General features: G+C 44.5%; 1 protein-coding gene across 4 annotated transcripts in view; it reads left to right on the plus strand.

The window, feature by feature from the left end:
• Positions 1 to 17,694, plus strand: part of LOC115156861 (ephrin type-B receptor 1) — a 298,565-nt gene that overhangs the window by 271,751 nt on the left and 9,120 nt on the right. For all 4 annotated transcript variants that reach the window (XR_003868337.1, XM_029704639.1, XM_029704640.1 and 1 more), the window contains exons 13-14: positions 12,324 to 12,473; positions 17,326 to 17,519. Coding sequence is in view for 3 of the 4 variants with exons in the window: in XM_029704639.1 (XP_029560499.1) it covers positions 12,324 to 12,473; positions 17,326 to 17,519 (344 nt within the window). In the remaining variant the exon portion in view is untranslated. The remainder of the gene's footprint in view (positions 1 to 12,323; positions 12,474 to 17,325; positions 17,520 to 17,694) is intronic.

Consider the following 17,694-nt stretch of genomic DNA (forward strand, 5'->3'; position numbering starts at 1 on the left):
CATTCCGCTTGACCTTACTGTGTCTTGTCACTAGCTGTGTCCTGACCCTCCATTCTAATCCACTCTCCTGGGGAACGTTCTGGGAATATTCTCTATCCACAGCGGAGACGTTGTGGATAGAATTGTGGTCCTTGGGTCCCTCACATCTTACTTTAATTAAGCCATGCTTGCTGCCAAGCCGCCATGGCAGCGCCCTTCACTCGCTGTCCTCCCTCCGCCGGTTACGAGGTGAACGCAGAATGCCAAAGCAATCATGGAGCGAGGCCAGCGCGGCTTGTGGAGGCCGAGGGAATCAGGGAAATTAACTTCCGCCAACGTGCTGTGATATACGTCGCAATCGACCTCCTCCTCCTGCAAATTAATCACCTTATTTTCCTTTCTCTCCTTCCTTTGTGATGTTTTCCCACCATTTCGGAGGGCACCAATTACCTAGCTTCCAGAGCGGTGCTGGGGAAGGTGCTGGCGGACATGCTGTTAATTACATAGTGTTAACCCTGGGGTTGGTACTCACGCAGGGACCAGAGTGGCTATAGGAGCAGGGGGGTAGAGAAATACATTTCTCCTCAAATGTTTGCTGCATGGTCGCAAAAGGTAATCTCTTTATTTAGGCTTTGGTGATTCAGTTGTAATGTTTTGACCAGCACATGGTTTAAGACCTAATTGCTAACTTGAACCATGTCAGTCAAACCGTCTGACCATTGTCAGTATATCATGAAAGCTCGATTAAAGATCACTTTGACGAGCATCAAACAAATCATTGACAACAGATGTTTACAGACGTCGACTTTTACCTTCTTTCTCTTTCTCTTTCTACAGCTATTGTCCCGCTTCAGCACTATGTTTGGTTGTGTGTAATTACTCCCAGCATGCACCTCTTCAGGATGCTGCCCTCACTGCGAGTGGAGAGGGATGACCTGTGTGACCTTACGGAGGACAGAATTGATTTTTAGACGCTCTGCGGGCCATGAATTTCACATCAGTCCATCTATTTATCCTTCTATCCGTCCATCCATCTTTTCACTTCTTTTTCATCACATATTTTCCCTGGGGGACCAAGTGGCTCAAAGGAATGACAGGCAGAGTCCCTGCGTAATGTATGATGTGTTGTGTGTCTGTTTGGTTTAGTTTTACTATCCTTGTGGGGACCAGAAGTCCCCAGAAAATTCGGACAACTGAGTACATTTCACCTGCCCCCACAAGGAAAAAGGCTTTTTTTAGGCTTAGGCATTATTTCCAGCTGAAATAATATATTTAATAAAAATATTATATAAATGCCCTGAAGCAAAAATATACACAAATAATATATTATCTGATGAAATTGCTTTAGAAAGGTACACAAGACACGGATGTCCTCTCTCCCCCTTCCTGTTTTCACTGGCAATTGAACCGCTTGCAGAAAGAATTAGACAGGATCCAAATGTAACAGGTATCAGTATTGGTAAACATGAATATAAACTAAACTTATTTGAATATGATCTCGTGATATACAGTTGAAGTCGGAAGTTTACATACAGATTAGCCAAATACATTTAAACTCAGTTTTTCACAATTCCTGACAATTAATCCTAGTAAAAATTTGCTGTCTTAGGTCAGTTAGGTTCACCACTTTATTTTAAGAATGTGAAATGTCAGAACAATAGTAGAGAGAATGATTTATTTCAACTTTTATTTCTTTCATCACATTCCCAGTGGGTCAGAAGTTTACATATACTCAATTAGTATTTTGTAGAATTGCCTTTGAATTGTTTAACTTGGGTCAAACGTTTCGTGTAGCCTTCCACAAACTTCCCACAATAAGTTGGGTGAATTTTGGCCCATTCCTCCTGACAGAGCTGGTGTAACTGAATCAGGTTTGTAGGCCTCCTTGCTCGCACATGCTTTTTCAGTTCTGCCCACAAATTTTCTATAGGATTGAGGTCAGGGCTTTGTGACTTTGTTGTTGTACCTTGACTTTGTTGTCCTTAAGCTATTTTGCCACAACTTTAGAAGTATGTTTGTCGTCATTGTCCATTTGGAAGACCAATTTGCAACCAAGCTTTAACTTCCTGACTGATGTCTTGAGATGTTGCTTCAATATATCCACATCATTTTCCTGCCTCATGATGCCATCTATTTTGTGAAGTGCACTAGTCCCTCCTTCAGCAAAGCACCCCCACAACATGATGCTGCCACCCCCGTGCTTTACGATTGGGATGGTGTTCTTCGGCTTGCAAGCCTCCCCCTTTGTCCTCCAAACATAACGATGGTCATTATGGCCAAACAGTTCTATTTTTGTTAAATCAGACCAGAGGACATTTCTTCAAAAAGTACATATGCATATAGATACTTTTAATCCTGTTTCCTCCAGCATCTTCACAAGGTCCTTTGCTGTTGTTCTGGGAGTGATTAGCACTTTTCGCACTAAAGTGAAGAGGCACTGAGATTGAAGGTAGGCCTTGAAATACATCCACAGGTACACCTCCAATTGACTCAAATGTTGTCAATTAGCCTATCACAAGCTTCTAAAGCCATGACATCATTTTCTGACATTTTCCAAGCTGTTTAGAGGCACAGTAAACTTAGTGTATGTAAGCTTCTGACCCACTGGAATTGTGATACAGTGAATTATAAGTGAAATAATCTGTCTGTCAACAATTGTTGTAAGACCTCCAACCTTCCGACTTCAACTGTATGTGTGTGTCTTCATGCTCGCCTGTGTGTTTGCGCACACTTGAATGGGTGTGTGTCTTTGATGCTGCATCAAAGAGGGCAAGCGGTTGAGAGGCGAGGTCACCCACAGCCCAGTAACATACCTCATCCATCAAACCCCCGCGACCTGACTGACATTCTCCCTCTCTCCGCTCCGCTGCCTTCAATCCACCCTCTGTTTTTGTTCCTTGTTTTCTATTTGCATCCTTTCCTCCTTTCCTTCTCTCTCTCTGGCATGTTTCCCAAAGCCTTTTGTGTTGTTTATCATGCGTGTGAAATATTTATGTGGCAAAAGTTACAGGGGACTTAAGGGGAACTCATCCCTGAGTAAAGAAGTGAAAAAGAAGCAGAAAAACTCAGAGAAAAGTTGCCATTCGGTCCACCCAGACTCCTTTATCAAAGCGGGAACATGGCTTGATTTATAACTCCTGTCATGTATGACAGATCAAGCTGCTATCTATGACTGAGGTGGGCATACTGTGCCTGTATGGATGCACTGTGCCTGTATGGATGCACTATGGATGCAGAGCATGATTCAGACATGATGATCCTCTACATAGCACACTGAAGGGGGGACCAAATGTTATGTGGGAGACAGATTTTGTCACAACCCTGACCTCAGTCCATATAATGACATTGGACAATCATGGGAAGTTGCTGGCCAGTCCGCCAGTTAGTAAACTAGCGAGCTACTACAGATTCAATTCATTTTTGATTAATTGGTCCTCAAAGACAGAGAGACAGAGGGTCACAGCATGCTAGTTCCTGGGAAGAGAAAACGCTATGATAGGGTAACATGTTTTACAATTTAGCAGACACTCTTATCCAGAGTGACATATAATAGCAATTGGGGTCAAGTGCCTTGCTCAAGGGCACATCGACAGATTTTTCACTTAGTCGGCTTGGGGATTAAAACCAGAGACCTTTAGCCACTAGAATACCTGCCGCCCAATGACATAAGTAGAGACACATCAGTTCTTGTTTAAACAACCCAGGCAATCTGTTATGTAATTAGTCTGTGTGCTGTGGGCTGTAATTGCCTATTTTCCAACTTCTCAGAGTCATCTCAAGGGGACAGAATAAAGATGTCACCCGGTTACACAAGCCAAGGTCGTAGTCTAATATTAAACCTCTGAAAAAGCCTAACAAGGATGTGCAAAAATACATGATAATAAGATAGTATTCACGCTGGGTTTAATTTGAGGGGCCCCTGGTGGCCCCTGAGTCATCAGGGGCCCAGATAGAGGTTGCACAAGGGTAGGGAGCATTTCTATTAAGCAGAAGTGGTGTCATCGAGTTGAAGATCTGAAGGAATATGTTAACTGCAAAAGACTACACAGACGTTTATCGAAGGTCGGATTTCATACCCTGCCATAATGGCGCCGAAGGAGATGGCTGCCGTTTCACGATCCTGTAACCAATTGGGATATTGTGTATGTTTTTTAGTGTTATTTGTAAGTATTTTGTACATAATGTTTCTGCCACAGTGTCTTGTGACCGAAAAGAGCTTCTAGAAATCAGAACAGCGATTACACACCTTGAACTGGATGAATAATTTCACTTTAATGAGTCGGACGAGAGGGATGTACTCCAGACAACCGAACATGCCCACATCCCCATCATTCGCAGGAAAAGGTATCGCGGAAGGCGATCGGGGTGCTTTGTGAGGATCCGCCGAAGAGTGGCTAATCTCCCTTTGCCATCGGTACTATTGGCCAACGTACAATCGCTGGATAATGAATTGGACGAACTAAAAGCATGTATATCCTACCAACAGGACATTAAAAACTGTAATATCTTATGTTTCACCGAGTCGTGGCTTAACAACGACATCAATAACATACAGCTGGCGGGCTATAACTGTAACGGCAGGATAGAACAGCAGCCTCTGGTAAGACAAGCGGTTGGGTCTATGTATATTTGTAGGAAACAGCTGGTGCACGATATCTAAGGAAGTCTCAAGGTTTTTCTCACCTGAGGTAGAGTATCTCATGATAAGCTGTAGACCACACTATCTACCTAGAGAGCTTTCATCTGTATTTTTCGTAGCTGTCTACATACCACCACAGACCGATGCTGGCACTAAGACCGCACTCAATGAGCTGTATTCCGCCATAAGCAAACAGGAAAACGCTCCTCCAGAGGCGGCGCTCCTAGTGACTGTGGACTTTAATGCATGGAAACTTAAATCCGTTTGACCAAATTTCAACCAACATATTAAATGTTCAACCAGAGGGAAAAAAACCCTAGACCACCTTTACTCCACACACAGAGACGCGTACAAAGCTCTCCCTCGCCATCCATTTGGCTAATATGACCATAATTCTATCCTCCCGATTCCTGCTTACAAGCAAAAATTCAAGCAGGAAGCACCAGTGACTCAGTCAATAAAACAAGTGGTCAGATGAAGCAGAGGCTAAGCTACAGGACTGTTTTGCTTTCACAGACTGGAATATGTTCCGTGATTCTTCTGATGGTATTGAGGAGTACACCACATCAGTCACTGGCTTCATCAATAAGTGCTTCGATGACGTCATCCCCACAGTGACTGTACGTACATACCCCAACCAGAAGCCATGGATTACAGGCAACATCCGCACTGAGCTAACGGGTAGAGCTGCCGCTTTCAAGTAGTGGGACTCTAACACAGAAGCTTATAAGAAATCCGTCTGTGCCCTCTAACGAGCCATCAAACAAACAAAGCATCAATCAGGATTTAGATCAAATCGTACTACACTGGCTCCGACGCTCGTCGGATGTGGCTGTGCTTGCAGACTATTACAGACTACAAAGGGAAGCACAGCCGAGAGCTGCCCAGTGACACGAGCCTACCAGACGAGCTAAATTACTTCAAGGCAAGTAACACTGAAACATGCATGAGAGCATCAGCTGTTCCAGACGACTGTGTGATCACGCTCTCTGCAGCCGATGTGAGTGAGACCTTTAAACAGGTCAACATTCACAAGGCCACAGGGCCAGACGGATTACCAGGACGTGTACTCTGAGCATGCGCTGATCAACTGGAAAGTGTCTTCACTGACATTTTCAACCTCTCCCTGTCTGTCTGTAATTCCAACATATTTCAAGCAGACCACCATAGTCCCTGTGCCCAAGAACACTAAGGTAACCTGCCTAAATGACTACCGACCCGTAGCACTCGTCTGTAACCATGAAGTGCTTTGAAAGGCTGGTCATGGCTCACATCAACACTATTATCCTAGAAACCCTAGACTCACTCCAATTTGCATATCACCCCAACAGATCCTAGGGTTGCAGGGTAGCCAAGTGGTTAGAGTGTTGGGCTAGTAACCAAAAGGTTGCAAGTTCGAATCCCTGAGCAGACAAGGTACAACTCTGTTGTTCTGCCCCTGAACAAGGCAGTTAACCCACTGTTCCTAGGCTGTCATTGAAAATAAGAAATTGTTCTTAACTGACTTGCCTAGTCAAATAAAGGTAAATTAAATAAAGATGATGCAATCTTTATTGCACTCCACACTGCCTTTTGGACAAAAGGAACACCTATGTGAGAATGCTATTCATTGACTACAGCTCAGTGTTCAACACCATAGTGCCCTCAAAGCTCATCACTAAGCTAACGACCCTGGGACTAAACACCTTCCGCTGCAAGTCTTCATCGACCTGTCCAAGGCTTTCGACTCTGTCAATCATCGTATTCTTATCGGCAGACTCAACAGCCTTGGTTTCTCTAATGACTACCTCGCCTGGTTCACTAACTACTTCTCAGATAGAGTTCAGTGTGTCAAATCGGAGGGCCTGTTGTCCGGACCTCTGGCAGTCTCTATGGAGGTGCCACAGGGTTCAATTCTTGGGCCAACTCTTTTCTCTGTATATATCAATGATGTCGCTCTTGCTGCGGGTGATTCTTTGATCCATCTCTATGCAGACGACATCATTCTGTATACATCTGGCCCTTCTTTGGACACTGTGTTATCAAACCTCCAAACGAGCTTCAACGCCATACAACACTTCTTCTGTGGCCACCAACTGCTATTAAATGCTAGTAAATCAAAATGCATGCTCTTCAACCGATTGCTGCCCGCTCCTGCTCGCCCAGCTAGCATCACTACTCTGGACGGTTCCAACTTATAAATACCTAGGTGTCTGGCTAGACTGTAAATTCTCCTTCGAGACTCACATTAAGCATATCCAATCCAAAGTTAAATCAAGAATCGTCTTCCTATTTCGCAACAAAGCTTCCTTCATTCATGCTGCCAAACATACCCTCATAAAACTGACTATCCTACCAATCCTTGACTTCGACGATGTCATTTACAAAATAGCCTCCAACACTCTACTCAGCAAATTGGATGCAGTCTATCAGTGCCATCTATTTTGTCACCAAAGCCCCATATACTACCTACCACTGTGACCTGTATGCTCTCGTTGGCTGGTCCTCGCTACATATTCGTTGCCAAACCCACTGGCTCCAGGTCATCTATAAGTCTTTGCTAGGTAAAGTGTTATCTCAGCTCACTGCTCACCATAGCAACACCCACCCATAGCACGCGCTCCAGCAGGTATATTTCATTGGTCATCCCCAAAGCCAACATCTACTTTGGCCACCTTTCCTTCCAGTTCTCTGCTGCCAATGACTGGAATGAAATACAAAAATCACTGAAGTTGGAGACTTATATCTCCCTCACTAACTTTAAGCATCAGCTGTCAGAGCAGCTTACCGATCGCTGCAGCTGTACACAGCCCATCTGTAAATAGCCCATCCAACCATCTACCTCATCGCCATATTTGTTTTTCTGCACTTTTGCACACCAGTATTTCTACTTGCACATCCTAATCTGCACATATATCACTCCAGTGTAAATTGCTAAATTGTAATTACTTCGCCACTATTGGCCTATTTATTGCCTTACCTCCTTACTTCATTTGCACACACTGTATACATATTTTTCTATTGTGTTATTGACTGTACAGTTATTTATCCCATGTTTAACTCTTTGTTGTTTTTGTCGCAGTGCTTTGCTTTATCTTGGCCAGGTCGCAGTTGTAAATGAGAACTTGTTCTCAACTGGCCTACCTGGTTAAATAAAGGTGAAATAATTACAAATATAATAAAAAGTGAATCCTGGACATCCTGACGGGCCGCCCCCAGGTGGTAAGGGTAGGTAACCACACATCCGCCACACTGATCCTCAAAACGGGGGCCCCTCAGGGGTGCGTGCTCAGTCCCCTCCTGTACTCCCTGTTCACTAATGACTGCACGGCAAGGCGCGACTCCAACACCATCATTAAGTTTGCTGATAACACAACAGTGGTAGGCCTCATCACCAACAACGACAAGACAGCATATAGGGAGGAGTTCAGAGACCTGGCTGTGTGGTGCCAGGACAACAGCCTCTCCCTCAACATGATCAAGTCTAAGGAGATGATTGTGGGCTACAGTAAAAGGAGGACCAAGCATGCCCCATTTCTCATCGACGGGGCTGTAGTGGAGCAGGTTGAGAGCTTCAAGTTTCTTGGTGTCCACATCACCAACAAACTAACATGGTCCAAGCACACCAAGACAGTCATGAAGAGGACGCGACAAAACCTATTCTCCCTCAGGAGACTGAAAAGATTTGGCATGGGTCCTCAGATCCTCAAAAGGTTCTACAGCTGCACCATCGAGAGCATCCTGACTGGTTGCATCACCGCCTGGTATGGCAACTAAGCCTCCGACCACAAGGCACTGCAGATGGTAGTGCATACGGCCCAGTACATCACTGGGGCCAAGCTTCCTGCCATCTAGGACCTCTATACCAGGCGGTGTCAGAGGAAGGCCCTAAAAATTGTCAATGACTCCAGCCACCCTAGTCATAGACTGTTCTCTCTATTTAAGTGCATAAGTCACTTTAATAACTCTACCTACATGTATATATTACCTCAATTACCTCGACTAACCGGTGCCCACGCACATTGACTCTGTACCGGTAACCCCTGTACATATTTTTAGTATTGTTATTTTACTGCTGCTCTTTAATTATTGTTACTTTTATTTCTTATTTTTCTTTAGGTATTTTTCTTAAAACTGCATTGTGATTAAGGGCTTGTCAGTAAGCATTTCACTATAAGGTGCATGTGACAAGTACAATGTTATTTGATATCACTTTGAGAACCCCTGAGAAATGTGTGTTACTACAACTTTGTCATAAGGTAGAGGACCATAGACTCCTACACTAAACTATATAATTGAAATAAATAGCAGTAGATTACTCTATGTGGGCACTTTGTGAAATGATGCCTGAAATAGTTCCATGGAGTCAAATATAACTTCCCTTGACGTTTTAAGTGGGAACCTATTCTCCATTGCACTTAAGACAGTGGAACTGTAGAAGGGCCCGCCTCTCCCAGACAGTCCCTGGGGTGTGTTTTCTCTCTCTCTCTCTACTCTCTACTCTCTGTATTTGGGCAGACTGCCAGTGCCAGCAATCGTTGCTTTCGGGACATAAACGGCAGTTGATGGAGCACTTTGCCTAGCCTATGTAAATGTGCTCGGGACCATTTGAGTATGCATTGTTTAGGAATGGATTACAGAGAAGTTGGGGCAGAGTCTGTGTGTCTGCCCCATTACTGGGAGTTCACAGATTTGTCTTCCACCGGAGGGGAATAAATCTGCATTTGGGGACAGCTGCTACTTTAGTAACCACATGATGGTACTCATTGATATCTCTTCGAGAGATGGAGTGGCATAGGTTGCATGCATCAGCAATGAAAAACAAAACAACAGAGAGTTAGAGGATTGAGAAGTTTTGTGGGAGAAGAGCTTGCAGGGTATTTAGTCAATGTTTCCTGGGACACCAGGGCGCGGCATTGATTCAGTTTGTTTGGAGCGATACACACTGCCATTTGACACCCTTCAGTCTATAGATCGCCAGTGACATACTCCATTGAATTACTGGAAACATACTACGTCTATCATAGTACACGTTATTGTAGCAATGGCAGGTGTCCCACGTCTCCTACATGTCGTGTGTGTAAAGGGAGCTCCTCCACACACACTGCGTACCTGTCTGTCACAAAACGCCACACCGCTCGCCCACGTCCCGTGATCCTCCTTAACCCTGACAGCACTCTGCCCACTCTGCTCCCAGCATGTCTACCCCAGATGAGCCACTACACCTGTCACTTTACCTGTCACAACGGGTCACGACCTGTTACAAGCCGTCACATCTAGTCAGAACCAATCCCTTCGGCTCGTCTTGTTGACTTGAAGGTTATCTGGAGGTAACTTGTCTGTTTGAAGTGATGGTATGGTAGGTCTGCAATAATCAAGTGTATTACTGAGTCGTATTCAGTGTTTAATAGTCATCTGTGCAGGGTTGCAGGTGTGATTGCAGGGAACATTGAAAATATTAGGCTTCGTTGTTGTTTTTTTTTCTTCTTTTTTTCTGTGGAGTCCCTTTGTAAATATAACGTCGTTTCCGAAGGGTGGTGAGAGAACAACAATTATGCTCTCATGCCGACGTTAAGATGTCTCAATGAAATGCATTGTGCGTATTCTTTACGTGATGAGCAGCTAGCTGAAGAAATTGATGGAGCTTGGCTGGAGGTTGTTGTATGGTTTGGCTTGTGTAGTTGAACATGCCTCTGTGTGTGCTCTCTAAGACTCAAGGCCACCAAAGAGAACAGAATCTTACTTTTTTACTGGCTTGTACTTTTCACCCAGTGAATGAAATTACTTTCTGGCTCAGACACACACACACATTCTCTCTCTATTCTCCCAGGCTCCACAAAGCGTCTGTTTGGCTGTGTGGACACTAGACCCGTTTTAATTCCCCTCTCTTTCTCTTTTCCTCCCTCTCTCCTCTTCCTCCCTGGGGTATTCTCTCTCTCTTTTCTCCTCCTGAGTTAATAAAGAAAAAAAACAACATTCAATCACAGGAGGTTGATGGCACCTTAATTGGGGAGGACGGGCTCATGGTAATGGCTGGAGTGGATTCAGTGGAATGGCATCAAATACATCAAACAAATGGTTTCCATGTGTTTGATACCATTCCGTTCACTCCTTTCCAGACATTATTATGAGCCGTCCTCCCCTCAGCAGCCTCCACTGCATCCAATGCTTTTATTATATATTTGCCTTCTTGTTCTGTTCTGCAGCACTTTGTGTTATTAAAGTGTTGTTTTGACCCGTGTGCTTGCAGATAGCTCGCCCACAGCGATAATTACTAATGATCTGCATAGCTGCCTCCCGCAGTCCTAGCCTTTCTGCTAGGACCTGCGCAAAGCGATGCAGGGAGGCACGGGGGTCTTGTACGGCGAGCGTCTTTACCCAGGCCACGGTGACGACAGAGCTCCCCCAGGGTGGGTGGGTGGGTGAGAGAGAGAGAGAGAGAGAGAGAGAGAGAGAGAGAGAGAGAGAGAGAGAATATTAAGATCACAGCTCCGAGAGAGGAACATGGAAGAGGCATTGTTAAAATGTTTCATACTTTCTTTTTATCTGGTGTCCAAGTTGAAATAGTCGGCTTGAAGCATGGCTCTGACAAAGTTAGAGATGAGAGCCGGGTCTTTATTTTCATTGGTGTGGATGGAGTTTCATGTATTTTTCTATAGCCTTGAGACAGAACTTAGACAAGAGAAAGCCTTTTGGTGCCTGGGATCAGCAGAAAAGTCATCAGAGCTTAGAAAGATAGTATTTTTTTCTTTCTTTTTTCTGTCTCTGTCTCTCTGTCTCTCTGTCTCTCTGTCTCTCTGTCTCTCTGTCTCTCTGTCTCTCTCTCTGTCTGTCTGTCTGTCTGTCTGTCTGTCTGTCTGTCTGTCTGTCTGTCTGTCTGTCTGTCTGTCTGTGTAACAGCTCAGGCCTGTGTTCCCAAACCATACACCCTGACAACAGCCTCCACTGAGGTCCGAGGTTAACATCATGTTCAGGGTCAGGAGCTCCCAGAGGTCAAACACTCTGAGCTGGGCCTTAATGAGCTGAGTTTGAGTCTGGACCTCTACACACACACACACATTCATTGATGCTTGTGCATGCACATACAGCCACACACAAGCAAAAAGCAGATGACACACATCTACACACACGCACACACATACAAAACACACCTCCCGGTCCTGTGCGAGAAAGCCAGGAGAGCAGGGTGGGCCTTGTCTAGCTCTCCCGTCTGTCCTTTCAAACCCGACTTATCTACACATTCCCAGGTTGAACTAATTGGCATTATTAAGCTGGCCGGATACAATAGAAACCACCAAGTGGTCCACAAACAGGTTAGTGTGTGTGGAGGGAATCTTAAACAAGCCACCCGGCAATTTCAATCAGGGCCGTGCATGACTCGCCCCAGGCCCAGGTAGTCCAATTACAAACAGACACGCTCGACAGGCGCGCTCAAACCCCAACCAAATCCCTCTTTATTCAAACTCAGGGGTAGAGATGGCCGGAGGGAGAGACGTGCTGTGGGTCGATGTGTGAAGGGCAGATCATATTAAGAGGGGGGGCATAGGTACAATCCCTTGCTGCTGGATCGATAGGGAGAGGGGGGGGGGGGCAGTTGTCTTTTGGTTAGAAGGGTTTGGAATGAGCATATCTGGTTATTTTATTGGACTAATCATGTCATTTCTGCTGTCTCTCTCTCTCTCTCTCTATCCCCCTATCCCTCCCCCTCTCTCCCCATCTCCCTCAGGGGGGTAAGATCCCAGTGAGGTGGACAGCTCCAGAGGCCATCGCCTACAGGAAGTTCACCTCAGCCAGTGACGTGTGGAGCTACGGCATCGTCATGTGGGAGGTGATGTCATTCGGAGAGAGACCTTACTGGGACATGTCCAACCAGGATGTGAGTATTATTGTCATGTTGAACTTTTGAACTAATATTCAGATCAATCAAATTTCAATCAATCTAGCCCGTTTTACAATGAATGAGCATCCAGATAAAAGGTGAACCTTCTAGTTTTTAATGTTGTGTCATAGAATACAAACACACACACACCAATGAGCTCCATATCCCCAGCCGTCTCTCTGGAGCCTGGTCCACCAGGGCTGGCCAACCCAGCAGATGTTCCCTCTCTGGGCCAGCATGCAGGCAGCGACTGGTGGGACACACACACAGGGAGGAGGCCTGGCACTGCTTACAGCATGGCCTGCTGTTCTCTTCAGTCAGAACACACACACACACATATATGTGGGTTTCCATTAGTTATTCCGTTTAACAAATACAAAGGCTGCTAAATAAAATTGGCGCAGGCCATTGCAAAATAATGTTTTTCAGCCTATTCACTGATGGAAATACATTTGACTTGAGATGCTTGTCGGTCTATAGGTCAATTTGCATAATTTTGTGGAATTAAATTGCTGCGTGTACAATATATTCTTTATGTAGGCTATGTTATTTATCACACACGTACAGCATACAAATACAGAGCCTTTAAAAAATCTATATATATATTTCACCTTTATTTAACCAGGTAAGCTAGTTGAGAACAAGTTCTCATTTACAACTGCGACCTGGCCAAGATAAAGCAAAGCAGTGCGACAGAAACAACAACACAGAGTTACACATGGAATAAACAAGCGTACAGTCAGTAACACAATAGGAAAAAAGAAAGTCTATATACAGTGTGTGCAAATGGCATGAGGTGGTAAGGCAATAAATAGGCCATAGTAGCAAAGTAATTACAATTTAGCATATTAACACTGGAGTGATAGCTGAGCAGATGATGGTGTGTAAGTAGTGATATTGGTGTGCAAAAGAGCAGAAAAGTAAATAAAATAAAAACAGTATTTGGATGAGGTAGGTAGATTGGGTGGGCTATTTACAGATGGACTATGTACAGCTGCAGCGATCGGTTAGCTGCTCAGATAGCTGATGTTTAAAGTTAGTGAGGGAAATGTAAGTCTCCAGCTTCAGCGATTTTTGCAATTCCTTCCCATCACTGGCAGCAGAGAACTGGAAGGGAAGGCGGCCAAAGGAGGTGTTGGCTTAAGGGATGACCAGTGAGATATACCTGCTGGAGCACGTGTGACTGGTGGGTGTTGTTATCGTGACCAGTCAGCTGAGATAAGGCGGAGCTTTACCTAACATAGACTTATAGATGACCTGGAGCCAGTGGGTCTGGCGACGAATATGTAGCGAAGGCCAGCCGACTAGAGCATACAGGTCGCAGTTTTGGGTGGTATAAGGCGCTTTGGTAACAAAACGGATGGCACTGATAGACTACATCCAATTTGCTGAGTAGAGTATTGGAAGCTATTTTGTAGATGACATCGCCGAAGTCGAGGATCGGTAGGATAGTCAGTTTTACTAGGGTAAGTTTGGCGGCGTGAGTGAAGGAGGCTTTGTTGCAAAATAGAAAGCCGATTCTAGATTCGATTTTGGATTGGAGATGTTTGATATGAGTCTGGAAGGAGAGTTTACAGTCTAGCCAGACACCTAGGTATTTGTAGTTGTCCACGTATTCTAGGTCAGAACCGTCCGGAGTAGTGATGCTAGTCGGGTGGGCGGTTGCGGGCAGCGAACGGTTGAAAAGCATGCATTTGGTTTTGCTAGCGTTTAAGAGCAGTTGGAGGCCACGGAAGGAGTGTTGTATGGCATTGAAGCTCGTTTGGAGGTTAGTTAACACAGTGTCCAAAGAAGGGCCAGATGTATACAGAATGGTGTCGTCTGCGTAGAGGTGGATCAGGGTATCACCCGCAGCAAGAGCGACATCGTTGATATATACAGAGAAAAGAGTCGGCCCGAGAACTGAACCCTGTGGCACCCCCATAGAAACTGCCAGAGGTCCGGACAACAGGCCCTCCGATTTGACACACTGAACTCTGTCTGCGAAGTAGTTGGTGAACCAGGCGAGGCAGTCATTTGAGAAACCAAGGCTATTGAGTCTGCCGATAAGAATACGGTGATTGACAGAGTTGAAAGCCTTGGCCAGGTCGATGAAGACAGCTGCACAGTACTGTCTTTTATCGATGCCGGTTATGATATCGTTTAGTACCTTGAGCGTGGCTGAGGTGCACCCATGACCAGCTCGGAAACCGGATTGCACAGCGGAGAAGGTACGGTGGGATTCGAAATGGTCAGTGATCTGTTTGTTAACTTGGCTTTCGAAGACCTTAGAAAGGTAGGGCAGGATGGATAACAGTTTGGGTCTAGAGTGTCACCCCCTTTGAAGAGGGGGATGACCGCGGCAACTTTCCAATCTTTAGGGATCTCGGACAATATGAAAGAGGGGTTGAACAGACTGGTAATAGGGGTTGCAACAATGGCGGAGGATAATTTTAGAAAGAGAGGGTCCAGATTGTCTAGCCCAGCTGATTTGTACGGGCCTTGGAGTGGTAAATCTGTCAGACAGCGCAAGAATTCTGAAAAATACAAGGTCAAATGATGACAACAGTGATCTTCAGGTCAGAAAGTCAGAGCTCTAGAAAGAGGCCAGAGTTCCCAAGTTGGAATTACGAGATGGATGACCGTTCAAAACTAGTTTTTTCCCAGTTGTATTAAACAACTGAAGTCTGAGATTTCCAAGTTCCCAGTTGTTTTGAACACAGCATCAAATGGCAACGGAAGGCAGGCTTCATCAGACCCCACTTTGCAATAAGTTGGAGGCATTAAGCATTTTGAAAACATATATTTCATTTTTGGAAACCTGAAGGTTTTAATACATATTATGAGGCATGTCTTACCTTGCTTCAAAGTAGCCTATTATATCTCCTCTCTTTATAATTTTTTTATGGATATTTTAATCTCTGTCATGAAACCGCTCGCATGCACAGTGTCCTTTTGACAACGGTGTTATCCCGTTAATTGCATTATGGAACAAACTTTCGCTCTTAGCCTACTGCATTGTGCGCATTGTGACACTGATAACGTGAAGAAATAATAGTTTATCAACATTTTGAGTTTATGATCTGTTGCAGGCCTACTGGTTGTATGAATTTGTATCTATTGTTCCACAACTGTCCCAGAGTCTGTTTGGAATAGGCTATTTATTTCTCGATAAGCTGACCAATAGAATAGGTAGCCTAAACTTTTCTACTATAGTAGATTGACATAGGCTAGTGATTTTGCTGTTCGTTACTCATCTTGCTGTCGAAAAGTGAATTATGGACAGTTATTCTATCATCTTCAAACTGCAGATCAGAATTGGGTAAGAATGACCACATATCGTTGCATCCTTGACTTGAATGTTCTGCTAATATGAATTACCATATTCTAAATGTGATTTCTGTCATTCTGAGCACCATGGGTGGACACACTAATCAGGTTACACACCCAATGCATATGGGTTCGGTACATTTCTCAAATGTCCAGGAAATTAAAATGTTACCGATCAAGTGTCCGGAATCACATTTTCCTAACAGAAACCCTGGTGTACATTAATAACACACACACATACACACACTCTCACACACATGCATTATGCACACAAAAGCACACATAGACACGGGCTCACACACAAATAATGCACTGACAACTACACTCATACACATGCCCACTCACCCATGCATGTACACACACACACACAAATACACACACACACACACACACACACACACACACACACACACACACACACACACACACATGCACCATTTATCAAGATTCTGCTGAATTGCACAGGTCTCAGTGGTAGCATGGACACCTATAGTGCATCTTCGCATTTCTGATGATAATTCATTTTTACACCCTAGAATCTCTATCCTGTATCGGCTTTTCTTGGCTTTGCCTTGATTCAACCGTTTCATTTGAAAGATTGCATCTACATACAAGGGTTAACAATCCGTCATATGGTATACTCTATGAACACGCTACGATTTAGAGAGCGAGACAGCGCTCGTCTTTCTATAGTTACTGTATATGCAGTCAGCCTATTCCCAAGGCACTTTCCCATAGTGTCAGAGTATACAGCCAGGTCCAAGTTATTGGCACCCTTGATAAAGATGATCATAAAAGATTGTATAAAATAGATAATACAAATACTGAGCTGTATTGTATGGTGATTTTTTTAAAATTGTATTATATTATTTTATACTAATACAATTGCTCAGAGAAGGAGATTTTGTGGAACAAGTACATCGTATTTTTCTCTCTCCAAAAGATAGGGGTCAAAAAAGGATAAAGGCACTGAGGCTTTTTCTAAACTGTTTTATAAGATTGGAGAACACATTGGGAGGGACTTTAGACCTTAGACGAAAAGTGTGTGAAATATACATGTGAAACTTCACGTGTCCGAAAACAAGGTCTGTCTCGTGAGAATTTTACATAAAAAAATAAACACATGTCCAAAAACGTTGTTTTTTAATAAAAAATGTTATACAGACGCTGAGTGAATTGCTCACTAACCACTTAATGGCACAAAATGATTTAGCAAAGGGGTTTAGGAAAAGGGAAACAAAAGGCCTCTACAAACATCCGCTTTTTCTCACACTTCTCTGCTTTACTACACATTATTGATCTCCTTTGATCATAAGTTTAGTGACTACCCTCAGATGTCTTCCCAATTGGCCTTCCCAATGGTCCCGTCTGGCAATGGTTTTCTATTCGACCTCATCTACCTTATCGGCTTGAGCGAGATTAAACCCAGTTCTAATGACCACCATCCACTCACTACCTTCTACCTTCTCCACAATAGTCCTGTCTAACGCGACCCTGACTGACTACCTTGTGACCCTCTGCCCACCCTCTCCGTCCCCAGGTGATCAATGCCATAGAGCAGGACTACCGGCTGCCCCCTCCCATGGACTGCCCCTCGGCTCTGCACCAGCTCATGCTGGACTGCTGGCAGAAGGACCGTAACGCGCGGCCGCGCTTCGCTGACATCGTCAACACCCTGGACAAGATGATCCGTAACCCAGCCAGTCTGAAACAAGTGGCAAGCATCCCTGCAGTGTAAGTGTAGCGTACATGAATGTATGTGTAGGACCACCACACACACACACACACACACGCACACTTAATCCCCGCCATTTCCTTTGCATTGTGATGCAGTACGTAGAGACCCACACACAGCCGCGCTCACACACACCGAAGCACTTTGACTTTTTCTCCCCATCAACTTTAAAGC

This window comes from Salmo trutta, chromosome 21 (genome assembly GCF_901001165.1).
Source record: "Salmo trutta chromosome 21, fSalTru1.1, whole genome shotgun sequence".
Classification (NCBI taxonomy): domain Eukaryota; kingdom Metazoa; phylum Chordata; class Actinopteri; order Salmoniformes; family Salmonidae; genus Salmo; species Salmo trutta.